The sequence below is a fragment of the Pseudophryne corroboree genome, chromosome 8 (genome assembly GCF_028390025.1).
Source record: "Pseudophryne corroboree isolate aPseCor3 chromosome 8, aPseCor3.hap2, whole genome shotgun sequence".
Classification (NCBI taxonomy): Eukaryota; Metazoa; Chordata; class Amphibia; order Anura; family Myobatrachidae; genus Pseudophryne; species Pseudophryne corroboree.
In genome coordinates this window covers 340310007-340336958 of record NC_086451.1, presented here as the reverse complement: position 1 = coordinate 340336958, position 26952 = coordinate 340310007, and the positions used below count along the sequence as shown (strand labels likewise).

Genomic DNA, 26952 nt, shown 5'->3' with positions numbered 1-26952 from the left:
GAACGAAAGCAGCTAGCGATCAACTCGGAATGAGGGCCATTGTCACTAGTCCAGTGGTTCTCAAACATTTTTTAAATCACGGCGCCCTAGAGTTTCAGAATTTTTGTTTCATAGCAACCCTAGGCCATAAGTTTCTATTGAGAAATTTAGAAAAACATATAAAATTAATTGTGCTTATATGTCACCCGTTCAGTTATGTGGTGAGGGACAAGATTTGCTTCTGTTTGTCCACATAGTTTATGACTGGCAGGCACCAGCACTGGTTTTGCCTATTGCATTGACCATAAATAATTTGAATTGGTCCTGGATCACCAATCCAAGGCAGCCCTGCAAGAGCCATGCGGCACCCCAGGGTGCCACGGCACACAGTTTGAGAACCGCTGCACTAGTCATAGAATCATTTCCCCGCACAGTGCGAGAGGCCCCAACTATAGAATCCTTCAAAAGTAGACTCAAGACTTTCCTGTTTACTCAGGGATTTCCATAATGTCCCTTTAGTATCTTCAGGTTTCTGTATTCTGTGAAAAGCTGTTCTGTACATTATTTTCTGTGCTATATTATGCTATGTATCTGTTAAGTGCCTTGAGTCCTATTGGAGAAAGAGCACTATATAAATAAAATTATTAGTTATTATTATTATTATTATTATTATTATTATTGTCAAAATGGAGAAAATATTTTTTTTCTCTTAATTATCTTTCATTTTGACACAATTCAGACCCACCTCTAACAATAGGAGTAACCTTCAGAGTCTATTTGACTCCCAAGAACTCAAGCAATATGATGATAGTCTAGTCACAATTTTGTCCTGAATAACTACTCACAATACTTCAGAGTATGTACCAATTACATTTAGTTGAGCAGTAAACAATGCATGCAATTAAAGCATACAATATAACAAAGCTTTTTACACGGTTTATAGTTTGCAAAAGAATCTAACTTATGCTCCGCCAGAAACACTAAAATTAGCACCTAGCCTTATAGATAAACTAGCTGGTCTACCCGTTCTTTGAACAGGAGTTTGATTTTTACGGTTGTAAATATAAATTAGAGATATTAGAGATGAGCAGGTTCGGATTTACCCGGATCTCAAAACAGCATCTTATTGGCTCTCCGATGTCACGTGTTTTGGTTAGCCAATAAGAAAAATCCGGATAAATCCGAACTTGCGTTAATTCTGGCATTAAGAACCGAGTAAATCCGAACCAGCACATCTCTAATATAAATGAGCGTCAACAATTTGGTAAATCTATAGAGATGTAAATTTGAGACATCTTAATGTAAGTAAATATTAATCCATGGTTCTTGGCGTTACTCGAAGAGCACCTGTAGCAGATAAGGTAAAAAGTGACAGGACCATTTTTGTAGTTTATTAAATTCTAAACACTGGAGGTGCAATCCAAATTTTGTTTCGATTGTTCACGCAATGCAAGCCACGCATCGGTTTTGATGTCATTATGTCATTATGTTCATCCCTTTAGGGGCGGTTTATTTAAATTCGAATTATGTATTTTTCCTATTTCCCACCTGAAGAATACCTATGTTACAGTTCAGCTTCCTAACATAATCGGGAAGTAAGAGAATTAGTGATGAGTCAGTCAGTGAGTGGGTGAGAGATACGGTTAAAAGTGACAGGACCATTTTTATAGTTAATTAAATTCTGCACAAAATCATGAAGCAAATGCAGGTATGAAGTCCTCTATATTAGAAACGCGTCTGAACTGGAGCTTGCTACTCACCCTAAACTTCCTACAGCGGACAGATAAGCCGTTTTATGTTTTTTATCTTGTACGTGTGATACCTGCATTTGCTTCATGATTTTTTTATTGAATGTGTATGGGACAGGAACTTGCTACCTATCCCTAATTATCCATAGCGGACAGATAAGCCGTTTCTAGGCTTTTATGTCGTACGTTTGTTACCTACATTTGCTTCAGGAATATGTATTAAATTTGTCTATTTTTTATAATGCCCTGTTGTGATTCTTGGGACCAGCTAGATTCCTAATTAAGGGATTGCTGCAAACATTTATGAGACAGTACACTATGTTTGTTTCTTTTTTAATTTTACATGCTCAAAAGTGCTACCAGACTGAAGATGTTTCAGAGAAGCTAAGTTTTTTTTTCTTCTTACTTAAATTTCATATAATTCTCTCTAATTTCCCACACCTCACATGGTGAATTATCTGACTTAAACACTAGTAGGCGCTCTTTTGCACTCCATTTTTTCCCCTCAGATTTATCCATTCACTGGGCTTGAGCTGCCACCCATGTATAGATGGGGTGCGTTGTTTACTCTAGTCACTACTAAAAGGTAGATTTCATAGTGTGTCTGATATAGATCAGCCTGGGGCGCTACTCTCCACCTGTTTTATATATATATATATATATATATATATATACATATATATATATATACACATATACATACATACATACACACACACACACACACACACACACACACACACACACTCACTCGAGTATAAGCCGAGGCACCTAATTTTACCACAAAAACCTGGGAAAACTCATTGACTCAAGTATAAGCCTAGGGTGGGAAATGCAGCTCTACACAGCCCTCATACTGCCAGATATGCGCTCATACTGCTAGATATGCCCCACAGTGCCAGATATGCCCTCATGCTGCCAGATATGCCCCACAGTGCCAGATGTGCCAGATATGCCCTCATGCTGCCAGATGTGCCCTCATGCTGCCAGATATGCCCCACAGTGCCAGATATGCCCTCATGCTGCCAGATATGCCCTCATGCTGCCAGATATGCCTCACAGTGCCAGATATGGTTTCATGCTTCCAGATATGCCTCACAGTGCCAGATGTGCCCTCATGCTGCCAGATATGCCCCACAGTGCCAGATGTGCCCTCATGCTGCCAGATATGACATATATGCCCCACAGTGCCAGATGTGCCCTCATGCTGCCAGATATGACAGATATGCCCCACAGTGCCAGATGTGCCCTCGTGCTGCCAGATATGTCAGATATGCCCCACAGTGCCAGATGTGCCCTCATGCTGCCAGATATGTCAGATATGCCCCACAGTGCCAGATGTGCCCTCATGCTGCCAGATATGACAGATATGCCCCACAGTGCCAGATGTGCCCTCGTGCTGCCAGATATGTCAGATATGCCCCACAGTGCCAGATGTGCCCTCATGCTGCCAGATATGTCAGATATGCCCCACAGTGCCAGATGTGCCCTCACGCTGCCAGATATGCCCCACAGTGCCAGATGTTCCCTCATGCTGCCAGATATGCCCCACAGTGCCAGGAAGGGTACTTACCCTCCATCGCTCCTGCGTTGTCTTCTGAAGGAGGGACACGGAGGGCACAGCACGCGGCTCTCCTGTGTCCCTCCTGCGTCTCCGTCTCCGGCGGTGTGTATGTGTTAAATGAAGTGCCGGTTCGTGAGCCAATCAGAGCTCATGAACGGGCAGTTCATTTAACACATACACGTCGCCGGAGACGCAAGAGGGACACAGGAGAGCCGCGTGCTGTGCCCTCCGTGTCCCTCCTTCCACTGACTCGGGTATAAGCTGAGGGGGCTTTTTCAGCACAAAAAAACGTGCTGAAAAAGTCGGCTTATACTCGAGTATATATATATATATATATATATATATATATATATATATATATATATATATAAAGATAGAGGGTATTTTTAATAAACTGGTGAGAATTAATTTTAATTCTTTTTTTTATTTCATGAAACTTTATTTGAAAATGTTGCATGTGTCTGTTTTTTTTTTTTTTTACTCTTGGGATATAATGGACAGGAAACCCAATCTTGGTAATTATTCTGGAATGCACTGCCCCAACCTCTTAGAGGTGGTGGAGTCATACTTTTTTTGGTGCCTTCCCATAGAAACAACAGCCTTGCTGTGGCCTCCCTGTTATAGAGAACACCAGCTCAGACTGTCTAGCACTGGGGATAGTTGAAGATTGATCAAGCAGCATTTTAGGTTAAAAACGTGAAAGTTTATTCCAATAAATGTTTTTAATAAAAGGGGTAGGAGGCTGGGCATTGATGTGATGTGTTGGGAGCCTTGGCGTTTCTATAATGGGTGCAATGGGTGCGGTGCACCTGGGTCCAGGGGGGACCCACACAGCACCCATTGCACCCATTTTAATACTTACCTTTCTGGAGTCCAGCACCGGGAGCTGTGATCGTGCCGGAAATCGCAGCCAAAATGGCCGCCGGTAGCCAAATTGGTCTCTGGATCATGGCGGGCGCCATGTTTCCGGAGACCTGCGCATGCGCAGTAGACTCTGGCACAATGACGGAGTCTACAGCGCCGTGCAGAGGAGGGGGCCCACCCGGAGGTGCACACGGGCCCCCTCCTCTGTAGAAACGCCCCTGGTTGGGAGGACACTTTTCCACAGTGCTCCTCAGTGCTGTAGCAGGGCAATAACTTGCCCTGTGTCTGCCCCTCCCCCAGTACATGGGACATCATGATTGCACATCAATAGGGAGGGGCCTTTCAGGACCAAGAAGGCATGGCATAAAGGGACACTGTGCAGTGGCTCTACAGTCATCATAGACACTCTGCACACCAAATGTTAGTGCACAGGGTGCAGAACACTAGGTTCTGCGCCCTGGGTGGTGGCACCACTCAACTGCCAGCCCCTAGTTACAGCCCTGGTACTCCTCCTAAAGATCTTTCCACCTCTCCACACCTTCAGGCACGCATTTAGGGGCTTATTTATCAACAAGTGATAAACCTCGTTTAGTGCTTTCTAGGCTTCTTATTGTGTTCTTGAAAAATATACATTATACTGTACTATTATTATTTGTTTGCATTAGTTTTACAGGTGCTTCATTGCCCTCCTGAAATGTGAGTCGGAACCACATGACATGGACATGACATTTAATTCACGACACAGCAAAGAGCTACAGGATAAAGAAGACGGCAAGAACCAAAGCAGCTTTCACCAAGCACTGCAGGGAGAAGGAACGTCTTCTAATAGGAAGGAAAATAAGTTGACACTTGTAGTTCATTACATAGATTACAGATGAGCTTTAATGTGAAAGCACCAGCTAGTTAATAATAAAATCAAAAGAAATACATGAAAAAAGGATCCAGCGGAGTTTGGAAGGAAAATGTGTGACTTGAGTGGGTACTTGGGAGCACTTGTTGCATCACAGTGGGACCATTATCATTACTGAATGGCAGGAGTTTGATGTGTATTGTAATTATTGCCGCAAAGATGGTTATTATTTCTATCAAACATTGCAAAAGTGACGTGTACCATCTCTAAAATGTAGAAGATACATCGCTAAAGCAACTAAAAAACAATTCAACATGTTCTTTTAATGTGTAAACTGTATTTTCAGATGTGAACATCTATTGATGGAATTTAAGATCTGGATTTGTGTGTTCGGGTGACAGCCATTTATTTTGCGTTCTGCACTTCCTCTGCTCTCCTGAAAAGGAAATGGCCAGGACTGTATTTTCAGAACATAGGGCCTAATTTAGACCTGATAGCAGCAGCAAAATCTCTCTCTAATGGGTAAAACCATGGGGGTAATTCAGACCTGATCGCTCGCTAGCTGTTTTTTGCAGTCCTGCGTTCACATAGTGGCCGCCCACCGGGGAGTGTATTTTAGCTGTGCAAGTGTGCGATCGCATATGCAGTCGAGCGGTACAAAAAGATTTTGTGCAGTTTCTGAATAGCACAGGACTTACTCCGCTGCTGCGATCACTTCAGCCTGTCCGGGACCGGAATTGACGTCAGACACCCGCCCTGCAAACACTTGGGAACTCCTGCGTTTTACAACCACTCCCAGAAAACGGTCAGTTGCCACCCACAAACGCCTTCTTCCTGTCAATCACCTTGCGATCGCCCGTGCGAATGGATTCTTAGCACAAACCCATCGCAGCGCAACGATCCGCTTTGTACCTGTGTGACGCGCATGTGCGTTTTGACCTGATCACAGCGCTGCAAAAAATGCTAGCGAGCAATCAGGTCTGAATTATTCCCCCATGTGCACTGCAGGAGGGGCAGATATAACATGTGCAGAGGCAGTTAGATTTATGTGGGTTATTTTGTTTCTGTGCAGGGTAAATACTGGCTGCTTTATTTATACACTGCAATTTAGATTTCAGTTTAAACACACCCCACCCACATGTAACTCTCTCTGTACATGTTATATCTGTCCCACCTGCACTGCACATGGGGGGGGGGGGGGGGGGTCATTCCGAGTTGTTCGCTCGCTAGCTGATTTTAGCAGCATTGCACACACTAGACCGCCGCCCTCTGGGAGTGAATCTTAGCATAGCAGAATTGCGAACGAAAGATTAGCAGAATTGCTAATAGAAAGCTCTTAGCAGTTTCTGAGTAGCTCGAGACTCCTACACTGCGATCAGCTCAGGCTGTTTCGTTCCTGGTTTGACGTCACAAACACGCCCTGCGTTCGCCCAGCCACTCCCTCGTTTCTCCAGACACTCCCGCGTTTTTCCCTGACACGCCTGCGTTTTTTAGCCAAGGCCGAGTTACCACCCAGAAACGCCCCTTTCCTGTCAAATCATTTACCGAACACCAGTGCGACTGAAAAGCGCCGCAGAAGCCACAGCAAAACAGCTAAGTTTTTAGTAAAATAACTAAGCGCATGCGCTATGCGTACCTTGCGCATGCGCAGTAAGCGACTAATCGCAGTATAGCGAAAATCGGCAACGAGCGAACAACTCGGAATGACCCCCATGGTTTTGCCCATTAGAGAAATTTTTTGCTGCTGCGATCAGGTCTGAATTAGGCTCATAGTGTAGCAGTGAAAAACAAATGTTCCACTCTGTTGTTTTGCTTTTTGATGCAATTATTGGCCCTCATTCCGAGCTGATCGCTCGCTAGCTGCTTTTAGCAGCAATGCAAACTCTAAGCCGCCGCTCTCTGGGAGTGTATCTTAGCTTAGCAGAAGTGCGACCGAAAGGTTCGCAGAACTGCTCCAAAATATTTTCACGCAGTTTCTGAGTAGCTGCAGACCTACTCCTACCTTGCGATCACTTCAGTCTATTTAGTTCCTGTTTTGACGTCACATACACCCCCTGCGTTCGGCCAGCCACTCCCCCATTTCCCCAGGCACGCCTGCGTTTTCATCTGACACGCCAGCGGTTTTTAGCACACTCCCGGAAAACGGTCAGTTACCTCCCAGAAACGCTCCATTCATGTCAATTACTCACCGATCAGCAGAGCGACTGAAAAGAGTCGCTCGGCCTTGTGTGAAACTGCATAGTTTTTTGTGAAAGCACGTCGCGCGTGCGCACTGCGGGCCATACGCAGAAATGTCGATTTTTTTTTGCCTGATCGCTGCGCTGCGAACGGCAGCTAGCGATCAACTCGGAATGACCCCCATAGTTTAAAAATCTTCAACATTAGTGAAATATTTTAAAATGTAAAATTCCTCCTTGGGGTAAATTTACTAAAGCTTCTAAAGCCGACAAGTGGTAGCGTTGACAATATCAACCAATCAGATTCTCTCTTTCATTGTTTAGGATGCAACAGGGAAATGATAGTTGAAATCTTATTGGTTGCCATGGGCAACACCACCACTTTTCATTTTTCTAAATATTAGTAGTGTAAATCTACCCTTGATCTGTAAACATTACCCAGGTAGTTATAGGCAGAAAGATGATAAAAGTTTTTATCCTAAAATTGAAGACCTGGGGTGTGAAAGGCCTGCCAAGCATTAGGTGTAAGACTAAGTGCATCCCATTGCCAGACAAAATCAGAATAACATGTAGCACAAAACCGTTATACCTTAAATTATTGTAAAATGAAAGCATCTTTCAGGAATGTGTTCAAGATGTAAAGTTCATTTTCTTGCTTTTGCAGCCAGTTTTGTTTTTTGGTCTGCTTACAGGAGAGGAGAGATCCCATGTGCAGGCTCCACGCGGACCCACTCCTCTCTGGCAGAACAGTAGACTATAGCTTTGTGCCATAGTCTATGGCACATGTGCAGGTCTCTTGGAATATGGTGTATGCATCTAGTTCCTGGGGACTTCTCTACTGAGATCACCAGGAAAATGGCCACCATGCTGTTTTCCATGTGATTTCTACTGCTCTGCAGCACCAGACCTTCAACTGGCACGGATCTTTTGAGGGTGGCAGAGGTAAAATACAGGTATAACTATGTACCGAGTGTGCAAGTGGCAAGTGCAACACGTGCCCTGCACCCATTATGCTCTACTGTCTGCTTAATGACTGGAAAGAGTTACTACAGTCTGACTTTTAAAGGTCACTGTAAGTAGCATAGTGGCATAAAGTATTAGTATCCACCCTATGATTACAGGAATCATGCCAATATATCCCATTTTTAAGTGAGCAGAGACACAACTTAGTCTAGAGGAAGTATATCATTAATTTTTAGGTGGATGACCACTTCAGTACCAAACGTAATTACCTGCGAGATGCGAGCAGTAGCATCATTGTGGCGATTTAGCCACTAGATACAAAGCAGCAGTAAATAATTCATTTTAAGGTGGATGATCTCTTAATGCCCAAATGTAGTAGCCTGCAATGTGCGGGCAGCGTCGAGATTTCGTAAATTTAACTGGTAGATTTAACACAGCATTATTTTAGAAGATAAAACCAAACTGTTTCCTATTACAATAAAAAAAAAAAAAAGTGCCTAGACAAGAACATAAAAACTTTATATATACTGAAGCAATGACAGTATTTGCCCCTGTGCTTTACGATGTGCAAAACAAATAGGGTTTTCCCAAGTATTTATATACTATGGACCTGGCATATGCAGGATCACCACAGTCTGCCCAGTGAAGAACCCCCCCCCCCCCCCTCCCCGCCCCACACACACGCTGCCATGTCTGGCCTTGCTGACCCATCCCCCATTTACGCTGAGCCAGGTCCCATACTTACTCCCAATTCCCAGTGCCCGGTGGATGCTCCTCTCCTAGGTCTGTCCCGTCTCCCTAGCAGTAGAAGTCGGGCATGCATCTTGGAGACTGGACATATATACATATACTTGCTGCAAATGCAAACTTTCTAAAGGATGAACACAAGTCATGGAATGCTAACATTGATGCTTAAACAGAAATGCCTTTATTTGCATAAAGCAACGTCTCAGGTCCGTGTTATAACTTCTTCCAAGCACATGTGATATATATATTTATTTATTACACATACACACGCATACAAACATACACAAGATCAAACACCTGCCCTCCCCACCTGGTGGTGTAAATCTGCATATTATTATTATTACATTTTATTTATAGGTCGCCACAAGTGTTTCGCAGCGCCATACATACGGCAGACATTAGAACAGTACAGGGTACACAGAGCTTAACTTTACAGTAACGGAAAAACACAGAGCACAGGTAACAATTAGCAACACAATTCTCAGTACACACTACGGCCAAGATGAGAGGAATCAAAGGAGTAGTCGTCATACTACTGGGGGCATGCAGCCACTGGGAGGGATAAATAGTAATGATCAAGTAGAGATGCAGGTATATACATTCGCTACATAGGAGAATGCTGTAATTGAAGTGAGAGAAAAGGGTTGGGAGAACAGGCGGGAAGAGGGTACTGCTCTAAGGAGCTCACAATCTAGCGGTTGGGGGAGACAGACAGGTGACATGAGCAAGTGAAGGACAGCATGATGGTAGGTAGAAAGTAAGCAAGGCATAGATGGCCAAGGCATGACGTAGTGAGGGTTGGGAGAAGGGCTTTGAAACTCTGTTATGTGGAAGGGTACGCTTTAATGAACTGGTGGTTTTTCAGTGCCCGTTTGAAGCTCTGTAAGGTTGTAGAGAGCCTAATAGAGCGAGGAAGCTCGTTCCAGTGAAGGGGGCAGCATAGGCATAGATGTGTGCAGGCGTAGTTCTCCTCATGTATCAGCCCCTGTGTGATTACATGTATGTCCACTAACCTATCTCATCTTTATTATGTCAACATCATGCAAGAATGACAATGCAAACTGTCAGCCCCTAGGTACTTATAATATTACTACAGCATTAGTCAGGAAGGGAAATGAAACAAGCAGTTTCACTAATACACGTAAGGACGGAGGATGTTATATATTGATATTCACAATCATGTCTTGAAATGAGTATGTTAGACAGGAGCTATGGACGCCTCTGCTGACCCTTTCCTGGTTTATTGTGGCCCCAGGCCTTGTTAGAGACATTAAATGCAGCCCACATGCTTCCAAAATATTTCATGCCATATTACTTATTCATATCTTCTCATTATTTATCAATAATTAATACACAAGGTACTATATCATTAAAAAATTAAAAAGCAATCTCAAACACAATGACAAGTTCTCCTTTGAAAATTTCCTTATTCAAGCTCCAGTGAATTAATATAAACAATTTGATGGGTTCAGTACGTACCTCTTTCCTAGCACTTCTGTCGGTCCTAACTGCTGCAACATGGCTGATCTTCCGTTCTCTCCATGTCCACTGCACCAGTCTGTAAATACCAGCACATACTCCTCTTGTTCTCTAGAAACCAATACAAATGACTCAAACTCACCCACAGAGCCCTAAACAAGGCCCGTCAGCATCACAATCCCTTCATACATCAAACCTCATCTTTAAATGCTCTCCTCAGATATACCTCTGCGTGACACCTTAGCTTATACCGGATAACCACCTTTCACTCCCGCCTACAAAGCTTTTCCAGTGCTGGCAGCTGCTATCCACTTCCGTACTGCTCCCAATCAGATTCTTCCACAACATTCAATTATTTAAACTCTAAGGGCCCGATTCAGTACAGGGTGAAATGCTGCCTCATGTCACAGCGATGTTCATCTGCACATGTATTCGCCTTTTACTGTACCCTCAATATCACTACTTTGCGGCAAACATGATTAATTGAATCAGGCCTAAAAATGTCTAAATCTGAAAACCCATCTCTTTGCTAGAACATACATTACTCATACCTATACTACTTATACTGGTTTATAAATCAATGACCATAATAATAATAATAATAACAACATGACTTGGTCATAACATGGGTGGAACTTAAGGCTGGTTTAAGCCTTTGGGAGGCCTGGAGCAATTTAAACAGGGGGCCCTCCTGTCATCTTTGGCCCTGGCTGCACCTGCTGTGTTTGTGCCTCCTCCCTTCACATGTTCATGAGGAGGCAGCAGCAGCACAGGTCCTTCCTGCACACCTGCAGCTCCTGATTGGCTGCTAGTCCGCGAGTTCCAATGGACTAGCATCCGGCACTGACTGAAATCAAAATACCTCCGCCCTCAGCTTTGTCTCTCCTTCCATAGTTGTCTGCCGGTGGTCTAGATCAACACTGCTGCTACTCGGGCCCCTCTCGGTCCGGCCTACAGCTGGAGTCCCATCCATTCCCCTTGATGGCGGACCTGTACCATACTATACTTTAATTGGGACTTTTATGAATTACACAGGTTCTCTGGCTGGCTGACTTCAAGCCTGCATTTCATCTGGTTTGTATCATATAGAGAACCTGTGTAATTAAATAGTGTCCTGGTTTAAAGGGATAGTATGGTAAGCCTACACATAGGTACAGTATAATGCAGATGATGAAATACCACAGGTTTCAGAGTACTGGATACGGATCAGGCAGGATATCAGCAGAAAAGCAATTACACATAATAAATGCAGGAGACAGTGAAGTAATACAAACGTCCTGGTTGTACACAGTCTGAGGTACAAATGTGTCCTCATACATCTTGCTTCAATTCACCACACAGCGGGAGATGCCTGGTGTGAGTGTATCTGCATACTAAATGCTACATTACAGCATTTGGTCTGCAGATACAGCCGCGATCACACACAGAATATAGGCATGCCACATATCATTTTAAGTAGGCAGAATAGATTCCAACACACATTGCATTGGCATTGCAGTGGTACTACTTGCATATGTGCTAACATATGAAACGCGTTGGTAAGCATGGAGACCAGGGATCCTGAGTGGTGACGTCATCTGCACAGCGTCGATGGGCGAATGAGCAGATAGACGCCAGAGCGATCCAGCCGGACAGGACGGAGCGAGGAAAAGCACTAAAGGTAGACAGCTATAGTGAAAGCTAGTCAGCCTTTCATTTGTGCAACAACCTCAGTACGGCTCTGACCGCCGGTTATTATAAGGAACCCACCAAGTCAGACCTCCAATGGACTCTTACAATTACACACAAAAGTGCTGTTAAAACATTTATTAAAAAAAAAATCCCTTACAGGAATTAGCGTTTTAACACTTTCAGCACTCCTTTACTTTAGATTATGTATTGCCATATTCTTGAACGGAGCTGCTTACACATTTTATCATACAATTAGCGCTGTGAATTTATATGTAATATACTATTGTAATATACTATTGTCTTTATTACCTACTGGTAAGTCACCTACTGGTAAGTCATATTACACATATTCATAGATCTAATATAGAGGATATTTTTTCAATAAACAAACCACCTCCAGAATCCAAAGTGGAAGGGGACAGATTTTGCTCTCTATTCCTATCTTTGAAGAAAAATTACAAATCAAGGAATAAAGACACTGGTGGGAAATTGCAACACTGACTAAATATCAGAAATTAAACCTCATTCCAAGAGGATTATGAATAAAAAAAAAACCTGACATTGGAACCCTGCCAATCTAATTTCTTTATGAAATGGAACAACACATTGGATAAATGCTCACAAGAGCTCATTTCAATAATCACAGAAGATAGAAAAATTTCACTAGAAAAACTCACTAAAATATTAAAGTTAAAGAAGAGAAATTCAACCCCTTAAAAAATATGCCGGAGTACATCACCTTTATGAAACTTACCAACGCTAAAATGGGAAATTTGAAGATGATATCATAGAACAAAAACAGAGAAAGTTTCTCCGAGATTACACAGAGAACCAACTCACGCAAAATAATGAAAGGAGAAAGACAAACCATTCCTTGGATACAAGGCAGAACATAAATCAAAGAATTCAGGATAAAAGTCAAGCAAAGACGGACCACATAATAAATCAACAAGATAATGAAAGAAAACCGAATCCTCAATTAAAATACCAGTTGAAACACAAAGTGCCACTCATAAAAAGACATCCACAATCAACATTACAGAGGAAGGAATTTCTACATTACAATCCAAGAAAATGTGAGTTTACCAACAATACATAAAAAAAAATAATAATCCATAAAGGACTTGAAACAGCAAAAAATGAAGAACACAATTTAAAAAAACGTATGCATAACATCAAATCAAGAGACATCGTTGAAGAACAAAAAATGGAACTAGACCAAGAAAAACGGGCATTAACTTTGGAAGAGGATGATGATTACACTGATGAAGATTTTTTAAAACTACTCATAGAAAAAGAAAAAATGCAAGAACAATTGATATCCCCAAGAAATCAGAAATAAACAAAAAATAGCTTTATCACCATGAGAAGGGGTATCCGGGGCAGAAAGTCAAAAAAGAAAATTAATTTGGCACATACAATACAAGATAATGAAGGTATCTACAATTTGACAATTTGAGCAAAAAGACATTTATAGAACTTATCACTCTTAAACAGAGTCCTGGAATCATAAATCAATAGTTCACATTCCAACACCAACCAGTTCGACCTTTATATCAGCATTCAACGATTTGTTAGAAAACTCTGCATAAAAAAAAAGTTTTTTTTCAATAGAAAACAGAGAACTAAATCAACAAGAAAAATATACAGTACTCACACAAAATTAAAACCAACCTCCAAATTCTTCCCCTCACATGTGAAAGGAACACACAGAGACGTTCCAAAAATTGGTGAAGAACGACATTAGAGAAAGGACTGGAAAAGAAAATAAGTTCTACTTTACAAAATCTGAGAAAGCAGCATTGAGAGAACTAAAAGAAGATGAAAGCATTATAATCAAACCAGCTGATAAAAGGTGGTAGACTAGTCATGCTCGACACAGTTCAATATGAGGCAGAGGTGAGCAATCTGTTGTCCGACACAACATATGAACAATTGGAGAACAATCCCACGATCCAGTACTAAAAGAATTACTGGATGAAGGTCTGGAAATTGAAATATTATTTAAAAAAAAAAAAAAAGAGAAAACATGAATTTTAATATACAGAACACCCTAAAATACCAAGATTCTACCAGTTACCGAAACTACATAAAATCTTGAAAAACTGCCTGGACGCCCTATAGTGTCGGGGATAAATTCACGTTCAGCCAATATATCCAAATATGTGGACTTTTTTCTACAGGACTTTGTCCAACCACAAAAAAAGTTCTTAAAGATACTATAAATATTATACAAATTTTGAACAACAGCCAATGGCAAGATAATTTCATCTTATGCACTAGCGATGTTAGATCACTTTTTACTTGCATTTTACATGAAAAAGGCTGTGAAGCCACAAGATTCTTTTTGTCAACTGAAACCATCTTACCCATTGCTCAAATCAATTTCTTCAGGAGCTGCATCAATTTCATTCTATACCGCAACTATTTCTGGGACCAAGGCAGATATTTTCACCAGGTGAAAGGGACAGCAATGGGAAGTTCCTTTGCACCTAGTTATGTAAATGTATTTGTAGCTAGGTGGGAGGAAGAAAAAATATGGAATATCAATCCATATGATCACTATATAACTGTTTGTAAACGGTATATAAATGACCTCTTCTTCATATGGAACGGCCCAGAACAGATACTACAAGATTTCCTCAAAACTACATCAATGAGAATACGTATGGGTTGGAGTTTGCATCTACAACTAGCCAACAAATGGTCATATACCTAGATCTGGAAATTTACATACAGTACAATGCCATAAACACAAGAACCCATACAAAAAAAAGGTCAGTGGAAACAATACGTTACCAACAAGTAATCACCCCCCAAAAAAAAAATGGATCGAGAACATCCCCAGCAGACAATTTAGATGAGTAAAGAGGAAATGTCCACAACCAGAAACTTTTCAAGAACAAACATTAAAGACGAAAAACTAAAGGATGAAGAATTGCAGAAAGAAAATTGATAAAATAGCTGTTAGACAGAAAAGAAATAATGGAAATATAAACAGAGGCAACAGGATTTTAGTACATCATTTATAACACAATATAACATCCCACATTCGACTCATGAAACAATATAAAAAAAAATTGCCATATTTTATTACTAGATAAACAACTTGCCCCATTCATTCAAGAAACTCCCCCCTCATTATTATATATATATATATATATATATATATATATATATATATATATAAAACATCAGATCTATGACAAGAGTGGTAAGAAGTTACATTCCCATCAATAAGGAAGAATACTGCATGGAAGAAGAAAAAAAACCACTATTTTTGTCTGAACTGCTCAGCGTATAAAACAAAGAAAACAGCCACAAAATCTGTCACTACTTTTATATGTAATGTTACAATAAAAAGAATACAAGATCAAAGACAAAATATCGTGAAATCAAAGCAGTAATATACTTGTTACAATGTCCATGTAGGTTACAGTATGTAGTACAAACCAAGAGAAGACTAAAAACAAAAGGATCGCTAAAAATGTTTATAATATCAAAAGAGTACCTGCAGACACTAGAACCCACAGGGTTAAACATAGATTTTGACTTCAATACTTTCTTATGAGATAATCACCTAATTATTACTAATTAAACATTTTTTTTTAATAAAACATTTACAACTTACATAACAAACACATAAATAACGCAATACCTGTCAAACATCTTTTTAATCATTGGAGTTTTAATGAGAAATAATTTATGAACCTTTTTAATAAACCTTTTACAATCTTAATTGAAGTAATGAACCTAATAAAGAGCTCAGATTATGGGCGCTCTCCTTGACAAAGTGTTAGCCGCCGCAGCCATGCTGGGAAGCCCCAGCTCCCGGCCGTTGCCAGGCTAAGGGGCCGGTGCATCATTGCCGCCGCCGGGCGTCCTGGCCGGTTGCCTAGCAAACAGGGACACCAGGTGGCCGCTCTCAGTCCTGGCTGTTACTGAGCAGCCGGGACGCTCTGTTCAAGCACACCAGATTACAGCTGGCGCAATTAGGGACTGGGGGTCTGGGCTGCCTGAGTCTCCCATGATTGGTCCTCTGGGCCTTTTTATGGGAGCTAGAACAGTGCAGCCCCGCCGGTGATAGCTTCCTGCAAACCAGTCTCTGGAGGTTCCTAGTTCCTGTCTGCAGTTTCTGGTTCCTGTCTGTAGTTCCTGGTGCTCCGGTCCCAGCTTCGGATCGTATCCAGCTTGTATCAAGTTCGGTTTCCAGTTTAATCATCCTGATTTTGGAACTCTTCAGTATCCCATGGTACCTGTATTCATCCCTCGTGGTACCGTGGGTTTGTGGCTCTGCTGCATCTAGCGACAGATGCCATATCTTTATTATCTTTTGCTTGTGTTACTTCTGAGATGGTTTCTGTGCAACGGGGTCGCTTTAGGCGGCCAGGCCGCAATACTTTGGTTGTTCTTCTCAAGTAGCGACAGTGTCGTATTCTGTGGGTTTTTCTGCTTGCCTTAGTTTTCGTGCTTGGGTTCTGGCGGCAGTGCCGCACATAACCTTGTTTGTTGTTTTCTCTTTACCTTCTCTCATTTTTGTAGTCTTGTTAGCCTTAGCTAGATTTCCCCTTATTTTCTCTCAGCCTCGGTTGGTGCCTTGTTACCTCATAAGACCTGGGGGCATCAGAGTCTGGGCGGACCTTATTCGCCCATTCAAACGCGGCGGCTAAAGGCAGAAGACTAGCTCTGTACTGGGAGGAGTAAGGGAGTCAGAGGTAGTGTAGGTGCAGCTGCGATTACTCATTCCCAACCGCGGCTCCACACGCGAGTTCTGGAACTCCCTAGTTGACACCCAGTCTCCAGAGTTCCAGATACTCGTTTCCTAACAAAGGGCTTCATATTCTGAAACGCATTGGTAAGTGCAGAGACCGGAGATCCTGAATGTTGACGTCATCTGAACAGCACCAATGGGCAAACGAGCAGGTAGATGCCAGAGGGAACCAGCCGGACAGGACAGAGCGAGGAGAAGCACTAAAGGTAGAAAGCTACTGTATAGTGAAAGCTAGTCAGCATTTCATTTGTGCAACCACCTCAGTATGGCTCTGACCGCTGGTTATTTTAAGGAACCCACTAAGTCGGACCTCCAATGGACACACAAAAATGCTGTTAAACATATGTTTTTATAAAAAAAAAAATCTTTTCCCTTACAGGTATTAGCGTCTTAACACTTTCAGCGCTCCTTTACTTTGTATTATATACTAACATATGCGATTAGTACAGCATAGGACAGCTCTTTTGATAAGAGCTGCCCTTTGCAATGAGACTGTCACTGGACTTCTGGGTTTCAGCCCCTGGAGTCCATCTGCGCATGCGCAGAGTGATGCAGCAGTCGTGGGGGATGCTGGGAGGAATCCGATCAGATCCATCTCACAACACAGTACAGAAAGAAGCCCATAGGCTACTATAGGGTAACGCCAGCTTTTGCTGGTGTTTCTCTTCATACTAAAGCATGGGGGTAGAAGGCTATGGGGTACATTTACTAAGCAGCGATAAGAGCAGAGAAGTGAGCCAGTGGAGAAGTTGCCCATGGCAACCAATCAGCACTGAAGTAACATCTATAATTTGCATACTATAAAATGATACAGAGCTGCTGATTGGTTGATGGGGAAATTTCTCCACTGGCTCACTTCTCCGTTCTTATCACTGCTTAGTAAATGTACCCCTCAGTGCTTATGGAAATGCATTTAAAACCCAGAAAACAGTTTTTACCACATTTTTCCTTCAGTGCATCCTGCCCATTAAGAGAAAATGTCCAGTAACAAAGCACTTTGTCCCTACTGGAATGGGTCATGTTGGGAGGGATGAACATACAGTACTGTACAAAAGTTTTAGGCAAGTGTGGAAAAAATGCTGCAAAGTAAGATTGCTTTCAGAAATAGAAATGTTTAGAGTTTATTTTTATCAATTAACAAAATGCAAAGTGAATGAACAGAAGTGAAATCTAAATCGAATCGATATTTGATGTGACCACTCTTGGCCTTCAAAACAGCATAATTTATGCTAGGTACACTTGCACTCAGTGTTTGAAGAAACCTGGCAGGGAGATTGTTCCTAACATCTTGGAGAACTAACCACAGATCTTCTGTGAATGCAAGCTTGCTCAAATCCTTCTGTCTCTTTAAGTAATCCCAGACATACTCAATGTTGAGATCAGGGCTCTTTGGGGCCATATCATCACTTCCAGGACTCCTTGTTCTTCTTGACACCGAAAATAGTTCTTAATGACATTGGCTGTGTGTTTGGGGTCGTTGTTCTGCTGCAAAATAAATTTGGAGCCAATCAGATATCTCCCTGATGTTATTGCAATGAAGTACTAAAAAACAGGCAATGTTGAGGACCGTAAATGCAGCAGTCAGCCAAGGAAACTTAGTGCATAAGATGAATCTTAGTGCGGAAGATGTCCAGCAATGCCATCAGCTCAGAACTGTCAGAAACCAGTGGGATCCATGTACACCCATCTATTGTTCGAAAAAGTCTGGCCAGAAGTGGTCTGCATGGTAGAATTGCGTCCAAAAAGCCATACCTTGGACGTGGAAACAAGGCCAAGTGACTCAACTATGTCTGAAAACATAGGAACTGGGGTGCAGAAAAATGGCAGCAGGTGCTCTAGACTGAGGAGTCAAAGTTTTAAATATTTGACTATAACAAAAGTCAGTTTGTTTGCCGAAGGGCTGGAGAGCAGTACAATAATGAGTGTCGGCAGGCAACAATGAAGCATGGTGGAGCTTCCTTGCAAGTTTGGGGCTGCATTTCAGCAAATGGAGTTGGGGATTTGGTCAGGGTAAATTTTGTCCACAATGCGGAGAAATACAGGGAGGTACTTATCCATCATGCAATACCATCAGGAAGGAAAGCATCTGATTGGCTCCAAATTTATTCTGCAGCAGGACAACGACACCAAACATACAGCCAATGTAAATAAGAACTATCTACAGCATAAAGAAGAACAAGGAGTCCTGGAAGGGATGATATGGCCCCCACAGATCTCGGATCTCAACATCATTGAGTCTGGGATTACATGAAGAGACAGAAGGATTTGAGAAAGCCTACAAAAGATCTGTAGTTAGTTCCCCAAGATGTTTGGAACAACCTCCCTGCAGAGTTCCTTGAAAAACTTTGTGCAAGTGTACCTAGAAGAATTGATGGTGTTTTGAAGGCAAAGGGTGGTCACACCAAATACTGATCTGATTTAGATTGATCTTCTGTTCATTCACTTTGGATTTTGTTAATTGATAAAAAAATAAGCTAACATTTCTATTTTTGAAAACATTCTTACTTTGCAGCATTTTTTCCACAGTTCTGTATAAATTAATATATTGATCATAAGTCTGGCACTCCAGCTGCTTGTTTAAATGATGGTGCCCGATTGGAGAGAAGGCCAGATACAACAAGGTTCCAGTAGTTGAGGTGACGAGGTGAGAGATAATGAGATTATGCCGGATGAAACGTTCAAAATAATGATAAGGGGCAGACATTGCCTATTTGCTTCGACATTCCTGTTTATTCAAGCAAAGCAACTTGATCTGAACAAATCAATGTTGACCATTACTTTTGATGGGATACCTTTCATGTCATCCAAATGTATTTGATATGCGACATGTGAAATTCTATTGATATGCAGAACCAATGTACATAAAATATGAAAATATAAACAGATCCCAGAACCCTTACCATCATGACTTAATGTCCCTCAATTTATATCCTTTTCTTTCTTGACAATATCCAAATATGATACATGACATAGACTTGGGATCTAACTTGCCTCTCCTTGTTTTAGGGATATGGGCAAAGGCTTTACACCCAAAGCCATGGAAATGATTGACACTGTTTTTTGCTGGACCACACCTCCAGTGGTGTTTTACTGCCACTGTAGTTGCTCGTTTCCATATGCATTAGTCTCAGTGATGCTCTCGCAAAGGACACTGATTTTGGAAAGTGGCAACATGTTTGCTTACCCTTCACGCTACTTCCACTCTCTGTTCTCTCTGTGTTATTCACTGACCTATCCTCTATCATGCCATCTAAAAGCTTCAGTACATTGTTTTACACTAAGCGACCCAGTCTCCTATGCCATAGCCCTATGGACTGTTTAGAATCAGAAGCAGCCATCGCACCACACTCCTTAGTGTCTAGGATGTACAGTGTTTGGTAACAGGTAGACATTGAAATGACAGTCCCTCTTTTGTTGTTTACAACACATTGAGCCTCTACAAACTGTGCCTTGTATCCCTTCTTCTCCAAGGCACTGATGGCAATCAGATTGGTTCCTAGATCTGGCAATAGTACCTCTTCAATGTCTGTGAAAATAGTTTTGCCTGTAAATCTCAAGTACACAGTAATTGTCCTTACTTTTTTGTCATTTAGGACTTTATCTCCTATTTCCATGATGTTTACAGGAACACATGACTTTAATGACTTGAACCAACTCTCTTTACAGCTGATGTGCCTTGTGGCTCCTGAGTCCATGTAAAAGCAATCTTTGTCAGCTACATTTTCTATCATGCTTTCATGATGAAGCACAAGTTGGTTCACTTGCTCTAAATTCTGAGGCCTTATATCCTGTCTTGTGACGTTGAAGCACTTGTACTTTGGCTTCTTAGGGGTTACACCCATTCATAGCAGACAAAATTCTCAGCATTGGTCTAAACAGGACTGTGCTCTTGAAACTGCAGTAACTTGGCCTGTGCAATCTTCATTAATTACTTGACAGCGCATGACTCCAAGCTACTACTAGAAAATCATACCATGGTGTAAGGTTTTGCAGCATTGCCACTGCAACCTTCTCATTGTCTACTTGGATGCCAACTGATGTCAATTTCTGAGAGATAGAATATATACATTCATTCATATTCTTGCACACACTTAGCTTAGTGCCAGACAAAGGATATCCCAGGCTTATTCTCATTTAGCCTTTGTCTTCATAAGAAGCCTGCAAAGCCAGAATACACTTGCTGCAATATCCTCTGGATTGGGCTGCTCTCAGGGATCACTGGTGATCTTCCATAATTTCTCCAGTTTTAATTGCATATGCATGGAATATTTCCATGCGATTCTGTTTTCTGAGCCCCTTAATTTGACGAAGCCCATACTAGCCCCTCCATAGTACATTTTCACCCTTAGTATGAATAAAGTACTTTTTTTGGTTACTCACACAGATCCTTTTATTCTCTGTTGTTGCAGCTGTTTTCTTCAGGTGTCGTTATTCTTCACATGGCAGTATCTGGGCACATAACCTATTGGCAGAACCTGTGGTGTTGATGGGTGTCAGCAGTGTGCAATGGAGGTCAGGACACATGGCAGATAACCAGGCTTATTTGTTTATTAACTAACAGGTAACATAATGCAAGACAACACATGGTTAATGCAGGTATGCATATATAACTGATACAAACAAATGCAGGCAAGAGCTTATGGCGTTAATGTACGTAATGTGTATTTGGGGTAGCACACACCTGCCTATACATTCAGGGGTGGAAATGGCCCTTTAAGAGTAAGTGCCACCTTTGGTACCTCAGTTGAATGATTCAGTTTCCGGTGCATTAAGATGCTCAGGGGCACGTACTGCCACAATGAATGACGGAGAAATAGGATGTGCAGATAGGCCATGCATGCGTAATACTGCACTTGGGTAGGAGGTCATGCTGTGGTGTCAGCGCACCTCCTTCATAAGCATGGAGTCCCGTACTCAACAGTATAGGCAGAGACATTGTGAAGCACACTCTGCTCCTAACAAACACATACTGTCCTTGTGTTTTTACCATTGCTTTACCTAAATATTATTTGGGCTTCATCTTGTGCTCTTTAGCAGTCATTTTTTTTTTCTTTCAGCTAATCTGCTAGTCCATAGATTTGCAAACTCGGTCCTCATTACCCTACACAGTGCATGTTTTGCAGGTAACCCAGCAGGTGCATTAATTACTCAAAGACACATTTTAAAAGGTCCGCAGGTGGAGTTCATTATTTCACTTGTGATTCTGTGAGGAGACCTGCAAAACATGCACTGTGTGGGGTAATGAGGACTGAGTTTGCAGACCTATGTGCTAGTCATATTACAAGTCTTGTTGCATTCCTTTCTAGATTATAAATAGAGCTTTTTCCCTTGTGATTTGATGTATATTTTTAATGCCCAGTTTATTTATTTTTTAAAGAGTTTTATTGACAGATGACAAACATTGTTAGGGTTCAATGCTAGGATTCACCTGCCATAATGGTTGGCAGGTAAATTGTAAGACAGGGTTAAATGCTGGAGTAATTACTGCAGGTAAGAATCTAGCAAGGGAGTAGTTAACAGAATAATCACTGGATACTGAGTGTCCTGGTTCAGGAACAGAGAATAGCTGGGAACAATCAGAATTATGATATGCAAGCTATGAATGTGTAGCTGTACCAAAGACGTAATGAGAGTTCAATAATGCTGCACAGAACTAAAACACAGGTGACTGCAGCTGGGGAATTAGTGCCCAGATCTGAATTAGAATATAGATGCAACACAAAAGTAAAGACAATATCTCCTGCTCTGAATAATGACCATCCACAGGGGTGTAGTAGGGTATGCCGGCGGCCGGGCTCCCGGCGGCCAGCATACCAGAGCCGGAATCCCGACTGCCAGCATACCGACAGCTGGGCGAGTGCAAATGAGCCCCATGTGGGCTCACTGCGATCGCCACGCTGCGGGCATGGTGGCGCGCTACGCTATCTATTCTCCCTCCAGGGGGGGTCGTGGACCCCCAAGAGGGAGAAAAAGTATCAGTATGCCGGGTGTCGGGATTCCAGCGCCGATATGCCGTGCACCAGGATCCCGCCAGCCGGCAAACTGAAGACCACCCATCCACAGTAATGATGAAGTTTGTGATGACTTTAGTAACTGCAGAATCTATTTCCAAGTAGTGATCCTTCATAACATGGCAAAAGCAAAAAAAGCACAAAAGTCAAATGAGAGTTTGCAGAGGTTAATAACTTGAGAATCCACAGAGCATAGTTCACATCCACAGTAACCAAATAAATGCAGTGTTCTCAGCATAAAGGGAGTACTTGAAAAATACACAAGGCATAGGTAAAGTTCGCAATACTTAACTAAAGTAGTCCTGGAAACATGATCAGGCAAAGACCGGTGTATCAGGAGGACATGGACCGGCAAACCAGACTTTCAGTATAAACTAGAGTTGGACTCAGAGAACCAGGCAATTCAGGTAGTTCTTGGCAGAACATAATTATAATCATATAACCAACGTGGGAGATCTACACTGGCTGGTTTATAATAGCCACACTAACCAATGAAAAAAGCCAGGCTGGGTGTGTTAACAGTAATTACAAACCCTGTGCACCTGCAGAGCTGCATGTACACAGAGAGCCTAAGGAACAGAAAACACAGGTGAATCAGCTGACACCAGGTGCAATCTGAACAGAATCATAACACATAAAAACACAATTCACAAAACTGGGTTTAAGAAGGCATGAAAGCAATAGCCACAAAGTGATCAAGCGTAAATACCATGCAAATACACATAGAGCATTGCTTAAATACATTCCATACATTATATTTTTCCATGGATAATCATTATAATTAAAAGGGGGTACCATGACTTATCACTGTCAGGTTATACTAGGTCGTTAGATAGAAACATTATCTCAATGCTTCTTTTAATACAATCGATGTGTGTCAACATAAGGGATCCATGTATCAACAAATTTATCTGTCATCTTTTCTTTGTGCATGGAGGCCACAGTCCAGTCCATAAAAAACAGAAAGGAAAATTTGGGATGAAGTAAAGTTAGAGACAGGCGATCCACTGTGAGAGAATGGATTTCTTGGTGGCTGCGGCCACTTTTACAAGTAATTTCCGGTTCTCATTTGTTAGTTAACATGTGTTCTGTCGAAGTCAAAAATATTACATAAAGAGAACATACAAACTACACACATTATAAGTCGCTATACTTGCAAATACGGGCAGCGAGCACAGCAATATATGGAAACACACGCATTTACACGGACATGCCACAGAGATGGATTCGACACCTATTTCATGCAGTACATGATTATAGTGATATCAAGCGCCAGACATCATGATGTCTTAAAATTATGTAATGAAGTAATGTCATGTATGTGTATTATTTGAACGAAGCAAGATAGACCTGTCATATTTACTATTAAAACAACCAGCTTAATGTGTAGATTAATTTGATACTTGTTATTAAGTTGTAGGACATTGTGACAGATAATTATGATTAAATGTATAAAAGCTAAAATCACTTTTGTTAGAACAATGGATGTTCCGAATAGGACAGTGGACAGGAAGCTCAGGCCAGCCCCTTTTGACGTCCCCAGGGCTGAGCCTGTTTGGCATATACAAAGAGACTAGTGACTCATCATGAATGAGAGAGAGTTCCCTCCCTCAAAACTAGATAAAACATTTGCTGATCACACAGGAGGCAGTTCCTGTTTGGTCTCACAGTAAGATGGAGTCCCAGCATGATTCACAGAGAGAAAGGGAGACATAAGCATAAAGGGAATGGTATTGTATCGCTGGCATGTAACTGTAACTATATGTAACTGTATGTAACTATGTTTTAACTGCTTACTGTGTGAGTGTAACCATGTAACTATAGGTATACTGTACTTTGTAATATATTGAATCCATATCCTTTTAACAACAAATATATACATCAATGAGCTTTGGAACTCAGATAATGTGTGGGTGTATTGTTTTTCTCTTATGGGATGCAGTGTTTTGCTATGTATAGTGCACATTCATGGCACATGGTAATAAGATGTGCAGGCGTTTAGAATATATATTAGGGCGGGCATTTTAAATATTTGTGGGGAAACAATTTGGCATTTACAGTTCCCACTTGGGTAAAGTCCCCTAATGGCCCAGGATTTATCAATCGTAGACACTAATTTTAAATGATTAGTGATATACGTTTGAATGGCTGTCCATAGCGTTTGAACCTGAGGACACAGCCATAGGCAGTGCATAATGTCCGCTTCAGGCATTCCACACTTATAACAATTATAAATTTCAGTTTCGGGGGAGGGGAAATAAGATCTTTTGATGCATCTCAGTATATGATGCTGAGACCAAGATTTTATTTAGCTTAGTATAAGCATCGAGGACCCGGTTTCTTTTTTACCATTCAAGAAAACACTGGTTTTCATTTTATTATTTTGTTTGTGTTCTTCACAGGAATACATTGGTAAATGTTTTTATCTTAACTCATTTGGAAAGACATCTATTAATGTCCTACAGTATGTCTCTTCTTAACAAAACCTCATCACAGTCTCTGAGTTGAATAGATGAACTCAGCACAGGGGAATTAAACGCCTTAAAGTTAAGTGTTTTTGTCAAGCCAACAAGCTAGTCTTTCTTACGGCTTAATTCAAAGGACTACACTACAAGCACTATTCCCCAGGTTCTCATTATTTGAACATTTGATATAAACTATGTATTTGTTGCGTTTACAAGATGCAGCTACGTACCTTTCCTCATTGGAACTTCTACCATCTGATCAATGCAGCTGTCTCAAAAGAAGCTGGAAAACTTTCATCTTTTTGCAGTGTTAGAAACCCTTTTCACCAATCGATAGCTTGATAATTAAATCCCTTACAATTACAATATTGCCCAGTTGTATAACCTTTTCCAGCCATGATTTCAGCTTGGTGTCACCCTCATTATTTTTAAAAGGTATACCATCTTATAGCATACTTCATCTCCATCAATAATCTGGTCAGTTCTTCTGATCATTTCTCAGCTCCACAAATGTTTTATTATCACTATCAGGCCCGGCGCTACCTGCTCAGCGAATGGATGCAGTGCAGGGAGGCGCTGGGACAGAGAGTCGCTCCCCCTGCCCTGCATCACGGACAGGGGCTTATTGGTAACAAAAAGCGGCCCTGGAAAAATTTGTACTAGTGGCCCTACATGGGCAGCACCAGAGGTGTAAGGTCTAGCCATGGGCCATGGCAGCAGCACCCTCCCCCAAGACTTTCCAGATAGTGGGCATGTCCAGCATCAAGGGGGAAGTTAAAAAGAAATACAATTAAATATTATGAGCACATTATATGATACACCTTCAGAATTTAGGAAACTATATAATTCTTTAGAAAGATATTTTATTGCTTATTACACCAACCGTATCCCAATGACTATTCACTCAATCTTATATGTCATCCAAGCAGGCAGACAGAGCATACACTAGATCATCTGCAATCACAGGCTAAGTGGCAAAGTAATTTTCATATATGCAAATTATTTTGCATCTTATTCATTATGACTATAAAAAGGACCACATGTCCTCAAACAAAACAGGCCCCGCAGGTGCGTCGGCCCACCGGGAATCTTCCCTGTAAACCCTATGGGCAATCCGCCTCTGATCACGGACATGTAAGGACGCTACTACTACTGGGGGGCATTACATGTAAAAACGCTGCTACTACTGGGGGGCATTACATGTAAGGACGCGTCTACTACTGGGGTGCACTACATATAAGGATGCTACTACTACAGGGGGGCATTACGTATAAGGACGCTACTACTGGGGGGGGGGCATTACATGTAAGAACACTACTACTACTGTGGGGGGCATTTCGTATAAGGACGCGTCTACTACTGGGGGTGCACTACGGATAAGGACGCTACTACTACTGTGGGTGCATTATGTATAAGGATGCTACTACTACTGGGGGGGCATTTTGTATAAGGATGCTGCTACTACTGGGGGGGCATTATGTATAAGGACACTACTACTACTGGGGTGCATTACATATAAGGACGCTACTACTACGGGTGGGGCATTACGTATAAGATGAATAAGATTGTGCTACATTGTGGCGTAATTTTAATGGGGGTACTATTGTGTGGCCATGCCCCTTACTTGTTAGACCACACCCCTTTTCCCGGCGTGCGCCAAAGG

The 26952-nt window shown here is 41.7% G+C and overlaps 1 protein-coding gene across 1 annotated transcript in view; it reads left to right on the top strand.

The window, feature by feature from the left end:
- LOC134949078 (pinopsin-like) overlaps positions 1 to 5320 on the top strand; it is a 46583-nt gene extending 41263 nt beyond the window's left edge. The window contains exon 4 of the mRNA XM_063937435.1: positions 4821 to 5320. Within this exon, the coding sequence (XP_063793505.1) occupies positions 4821 to 5033 (213 nt within the window). The 3' untranslated portion in view covers positions 5034 to 5320. The remainder of the gene's footprint in view (positions 1 to 4820) is intronic.
- The last annotated feature ends 21632 nt before the right edge of the window (positions 5321 to 26952 follow it).